Source organism: Marmota monax, unplaced genomic scaffold (genome assembly GCF_021218885.2).
Source record: "Marmota monax isolate L192 unplaced genomic scaffold, Marmota_monax_Labrador192_F-V1.1 WCK01_AAM20220418_F8-fsc00230, whole genome shotgun sequence".
NCBI classification, from domain to species: Eukaryota; Metazoa; Chordata; class Mammalia; order Rodentia; family Sciuridae; genus Marmota; species Marmota monax.
Window position 1 is genome coordinate 1,779,051 of NW_026693365.1, and position 6,102 is coordinate 1,785,152.

General features: G+C 52.0%; 1 protein-coding gene across 26 annotated transcripts in view; it reads right to left on the reverse strand.

The window, feature by feature from the left end:
- Lrrfip1 (LRR binding FLII interacting protein 1) overlaps positions 1 to 1,796 on the reverse strand; it is a 124,617-nt gene extending 122,821 nt beyond the window's left edge. For all 26 annotated transcript variants that reach the window (XM_058583338.1, XM_058583340.1, XM_058583337.1 and 23 more), the window contains exon 1: positions 1,667 to 1,796. In XM_058583338.1, coding sequence (XP_058439321.1) covers positions 1,667 to 1,762 — 96 coding nt within the window. In that variant the 5' untranslated portion in view covers positions 1,763 to 1,796. The remainder of the gene's footprint in view (positions 1 to 1,666) is intronic.
- Positions 1,797 to 6,102: the final 4,306 nt, after the last annotated feature.

Below are 6,102 nucleotides of genomic sequence, written 5' to 3' on the forward strand. Positions count from 1 at the left end.
TCTGGATGGAAGGCAGGACCTCAGGGCTGTCAACCAGGAGCATTCTTCTGCCTTGCCTTTCAATCTATTTTTATAAAAACCAGTAGATAAGCAGCAGACGTTGGGGACTCTCATTCTTCTCATTCCTTTGTCCCATTACCACTGTAGCCACCAGTAGCAAGACAAGGCCCACGATTCACGGGTCACCTCTGTCATGGCCAAATACACACAACATCTTCACAGGGGAATCGTATTCAAGTTACATTTAGCAAATGTCTAAAGTTAGCCCAAGGTCCTGCAAGTGCCTGGTTCTTCCTTTGTTTATTAATTAATGCATCAGACACAGATGGGCACTGACCACATGCCTGGCTCTGTGTTGAGCTCTTGGGATAAAAAGCAAGACCTTGACTGCCCGGGTGTCACCTTCTACAGGTGAGCAAATAATGAGGCAGCCTACCAGGTGTGAGAGTGAGGGGCGCCAAGTGGAGGCAGGGAGACAGTCCTGGGAAGCTAGGTGGGAGGTCTTCCAGAGGACAGACATCCACACCAGGCTGCAAGCAATGGAGAGGAGTTTTCTGGAAAGCCTTTTTCCATCAGGAACAGAGAACACGTCTTTATTCATTCAAAGTTTAACAAACATTGATTGACATGCATGTCCCTAAATGTAAAATAAGGTATTTATAACTGTAAACACCTTAAGAAACTGTTATAATCCCCATTAAGTATCTGGCTGGTGCAACTGGACACCACAGTCTAAATCGCCAAAAGCTCCTCCCTGTGGGAATGATGCTAAGTAGGATAACTCTCCACACCACACCAGAGGAAAGGGAACCTGTGAGGAAGGCTGTGTATGTGTAGACGACGCATCTGCATCTGCAAAGACTTGTTTAGTCAACACACAGTGAAAAATTAAGCCTCAACCAACGGACCCCCCCTTCTCTAAAGCCAGCGCTACCATCCGATGTCAGGTACATGTATTATCCCGCCTCAAGGCTGAATCCTGGGTGAGAAAACAAGGCAACTCCCACTTTTCCTGATAGGATGCCAGGCACTTGGTAGGTGCCCATCGGTCGGTATCTGTTACATTAATTAATAAACAAAAGAAGTACAAGGCACTTATAGGACGTCTGTGCCTTTGCCTCGCTGAGGTGCATTCCCAAACGCCACCTGGGTTGTAATAAACTGCCCAGGAAACTTTGATGAGACCTTTCAGCGCGCCTAGACCCACTCAGGCTCCGTCCACAAACAGGACTCATCATCACCCTCAAGTTCATCCGCAAGCTGCACCTTGTGCGGCAACTAATGACACACGGCCACTGACCGTTTCAGCAGGGCCACGTGGCCTCTGGAACCCGCCACTGGCCTCCAGGGTGGCCTAACCCCCTCCTCCCCAAGGTGGCACAGCACAGCGGGGTGCTCGCCCCCCACCGCGGCACTCGGGCCACCCCAGCCTCTGGCGGCGCCGGCGCTGTGCTCTGTGGTCCGCCAGGTCAGCGGCCGACGAGGGCCAGGCGCTGGGGCGGGCCTGCCACCCGCCGGTCGCGGGCCGGGGACGGGCGCTGAGTCCCAGCAGCGCAGCCCGCAGCCCCGTCCTGCCGCCGCGCTGCGCGTCCCGGGCGGCTGGCCATCGCGGGAGCCCACAGCCCGCGGCCCCGCGGCCGCCCGCCTAACGGGCCTCGGCGCTCACCTCGCGCGCGATCTGGTTCAGCGCGTCGTCCTCCGCCGTCAGCCGCTCCCGGGTGGGGAGCCGCCTGCGCCCCGAGCCCTGCGTGCCCATGGCCATCGGCCGCGTCGCCAGCTGCTGCCGACCGGTCGCTCGCGCCCCTCGCCGGCTGCGGCCGCTCGCCCCTCCTTCCGCCGCGGCGTCATGGCGTCAGCGGGCGCGGGCCGGCACGCGGGGACGCGGGGCCGGGGTCGGGGACAGCGGGGACGCCGGGAGGCCTGGGGCCGCGACCGCGGGGAGGCCCGGGGACGGGACGGTGGAGACCAGGGGCGCTGGGAGGACGGGGCCGAGGACCGCGGGAGGCTAGGACCCGCGAAGAACTCCCGGGTAGGGGACGGGCTGAGGATGCCAGGGTCGTGCACATGCGGAGCCCTAGACACCCGGGGCGCAGGACCTCGCAGGGCAGAACTGGGGAGCAGGGATCCAGGCCAGAGCAGAGGAGCACAGTCCCCTTGGGAATTGTTTGGCTGCAGGTGCTGGTGGAATGACCCCCGGGGTCGCCAGGTACAGATGAGCGGGCACCTCAGGGGACGCAGTGGCAGGCTTGGCGGGCTCTGGGGGGCTGAGAGGGTTTTGCACAGACGGATGGGCTTAGGACGTGGTTCAGACTGAGTCTCACCACCATGATGAGGCGAGATTTGAGTCCACGCCAGAGAGGGCAAGAGCGAGGCTCTGGGGTCAGTATGTCAGATGGCCAGCCCTCCTGGGCGCGTTCCTCGCACTGCTCTGGGAATCAGTGTAGACGGCTGTGTTTCTGCACCCTCGCCGACCGACCTGTGTGCTCGCATCTACCGTGTCCGCCCGCTGTGAGCCGGGACTTGACTCTTCACCTGAGTGTTCCCAGCTGGCAGGATGGGAAGCATCTTCTGCTCTCAGTGCAGTTGATGGAAACTTGAGTGAATTGAGCTCTTGAAACTCACGGTCCACACCCTCCACAGAAGTGGATTTAAGAATATACTGCAGGATTAGGTGAGGTTTACAGAGCCCTCACTTTCTTACCCAGTGTGTTAGCTGTCTTCTTGGGTTGATGAGTAACCACCCGCAGAGGCTTGAGGTGGAAAGCCACTGGGGTGTTTGAGGTTTGGGAGAACTTCAAGGTGGCTGGGCCTGGTTGCTCCCCTCAGTTCCCTTCTTCACCCACACCTGGTACATGCTAGGTGCTGGGCTGGAGGCTGAGGCATGACCTTAAAGGAGATAAACCTGGCAGCTGTCCCCTTGGGGATAACTGGAGGTGCCAGAGACTCCTATCCAAAGCCATGTCCAAGATCCAACTGTTCCCTTGGGAAGGAGCCTCCCTGACTCCCCAAGACCTACCCCTTCTTTCCCTGGTAGTCAGCTTTTCGTGGCTGTGGCCAAAATGCCCAAGAAGAACAATTTAGAGGGTGAAAAGTTTCTTTTGGGCTCACAGTTTCCGAGTGTCAGTGGCTGGTGGCTGACTCCCTGGCTCTGTCCGGGAGGTGAGGCAGCACATCATAGCTGAGGCATATGGTGGAGGAAGGCTGCCCAGCTCAGTGTATAGCAGCCAGGAAGGTGCGAGAGAAGGAGAATCTGATGAAAGAAGCTGCCTGGGACAAGGTATATAACCCCGCAAGAGCATGCCCCCGTAGCCTACTTCATACGTCCACACCCCTCCTGCCTACAGTACCACCCAGGAGTCCATTCAAGTTATGAATCCATCAAATGGACTGATCCACTGAGGTTACAACGACCACAATCCAGTCTTTTCACCTCTGAACATTCAGGAAATACCCCATATCCAAACTGTCACGTGCCTCCCCCCCCCCCCCCCCCCGTCTCCTCATCTGAGCTTCGTGTCACTTTTTATTCTAACTTTAATTCTCTCATCACTTTTGGAGAGCGTGCCTGGGTCATACTCATTCTCCATCCTCACTGGGCATCTGCTGCCTGGTGAGAATGTTAGTGCTGAACAAGGGCAGGGAGTCCAGTCCCTCCCCTTCTCACTCTCCCCAGAGTGCTGTTGTCCAGAGACAGGGGCCTGAGCACCTCAGCCTTTGGAGGTGTGTCTGGCAGTCCCGACTCCACAGAGTTCTCAGACCCCAACCCTTGCCCAGCCAGAGAGCCCTTCTGGGGATCCACACACAATGCTGCAGACCCTCAGGGGTCCTAGGGCATCACGACCTCTCCTCTGGCCACCCTTTCCCAGTCCAGATGGCTCTCAAGTTAGAATTGGTTCTCAGCTCCATTTATTTACGTTATGGTGCTGGGGATGGAACCCAGGGCCTCTCAGATGCTAGGCAAGTGCTCCACCACTTAGCTACAGCCCCAGCCCCCTCAATTCTCACCTTTAAAAAAATTATTTATTTATCCTTATTATGTATATATGACAGAAGAATGCATTTTGATTCATTTTACAAAAATTCAGCATGAGTTTTCATTTCTCTGGTTGTACACGATGTAGCATCGCACCATATGTACAATCATACATGTGCCTAAGTAGTGATGTCCATCTCATTCTACCATCTTTCCTGCCCCCATGTCCCCTCCCCTCCCCTCCCTTCCCTTTGCCCAAAGTTCCTTCATTCTTCCAATGCCTGCCCCCTATTATGGATCAGCATCCACTAATCAGAGAGAACATTTGGTCTTTGGTTTTTTTGGGATTAGCTTACTTTGATTAGCATGATATTCTCTAACTCCATCCATTTACCTGCAAATGCCATGATTTTATTCTCTTTTATTGCTGAGTAATATTCCATTGTGTATATGTACCACAGTTTCTTTATCCATTCATCTATTGAAGGGCATCTAGGTTGGTTCCACAGTTTAGCTATTGTGAATTGAGCTGCTATAAACATTGATGTGGCTGTGTCACTATCGTATGCTGATTTTAAGTCCTTTGGGTATAGACCAAAGAGTGGGATAGCTGGGTCAAATGGTAGTTCCATTCCAAGTATTCTAAGGAATCTCCATACTGCTTTCCAGATTGGTTGCACCAATTTGCAGTCCCACCAGCAATGTATGAGTGTGCCTTTTCACCACATCCTCGTCAACACTTATTATTGCTTGTATTCTTGATAATTGCCATTCTGACTGGAAGGAGATGAAATCTTAGAGTAGTTTTGATTTGCATTTACTTGTCAGCAAAGGAAACAATCAATGACGTGAAGAGAGAGCCCACAGAGTGGGAGAACATCTTTACTACATGCACATCAGATAGAGTACTACTTTCCAGGATATATAAAGAACTCAAAAAATGTATCATTTCTCACCTCTAAATGGCACTATTAATACATACTATTAGTCATATTGGGATGCTGCAACAAAATATCTTAGGTTGAGTAATTTGTAAACAATGGAAATTGCCAGGCATAGGGGTGCATGCCTATAATCCTTACTCAGAAGGCTGAAGCAGGAGAATCATTAATTCAAGGCCAGCCCAGGCAACATCAAGAGATCCTGTCTCACAATTAAAATTAAAGGGCTAAGTTTAATCCCTAGTGCTACAAAGACTACCCAATCCCACACACTCCACTAAAACTCCAGAAACTTATTTTTCATAGTTCTGGGTCTGGGAGGTTCGAGATCAAGGTGCTAGCAGACTCTGTGGTGGAGGCTCATTCCCCATCAATAGGATCTTCTCTGGGTTCTCACATGGAGAAGGGACACAACATGACAAAGACACGAGAAATGTGTTTCCCTCTCCAGGTAGCAGTGCAAATGCTCCTCACTGGTCCCAGCAGAAGGTTGTCAAATGTGATGTGAGTTGATTAGTCATTAACAAACTATTGGAAACATAAATTTGTACTTCCTAATATTTATTAACCCATCTCCAAGTGGATATTGTACCTTGATACATTAATTAATGATGATAGATTATGAGCACAATTTGCACATGAATAAAGAGGCAAATACTTGTGGGGTTTTTAAACACATATTCACTCCTTGTGTCCACGATCAAAAATGCTTTTGTTCTAAACCAGGGATTCTCAGATTTGGGGGGACTGTGCATTCCTTTAAGACTCTTATAAGAGAGGGCAAAGGGCATCTGATTGTGAAATTTGAGTCCTATTTTAGAGGGACACACTTTGAAGTCCAACGTCCATGGCCATCTGAACTCCCATCTGGGTGTCTGCACTGGATCCACTCTGAAGCCAGAAGAATCTCCTAAAATGCCCTTCCACGTGGGGTCCACTCAGAACCCCCGAACGCCCCTCTGTGGCTGAGGCAGCAGTTCTGGAGGGTCCTGACAGGTGTGAACTTGTCACTACTAATGTTGAGTGGGGATCATTACGTGCTGAAGTCTGTGACGTTATTTGCTTTGAATTTCCCTCTCACTGAGTGCTACCTAGTGGCAGGAATTCTGCACAAACAAGGTGCCTGGGTAGGAGGATATCGTCCCTGAGTGATTATGTCCAGGAGAATAGCTGAGGGTGGCTGGTGTC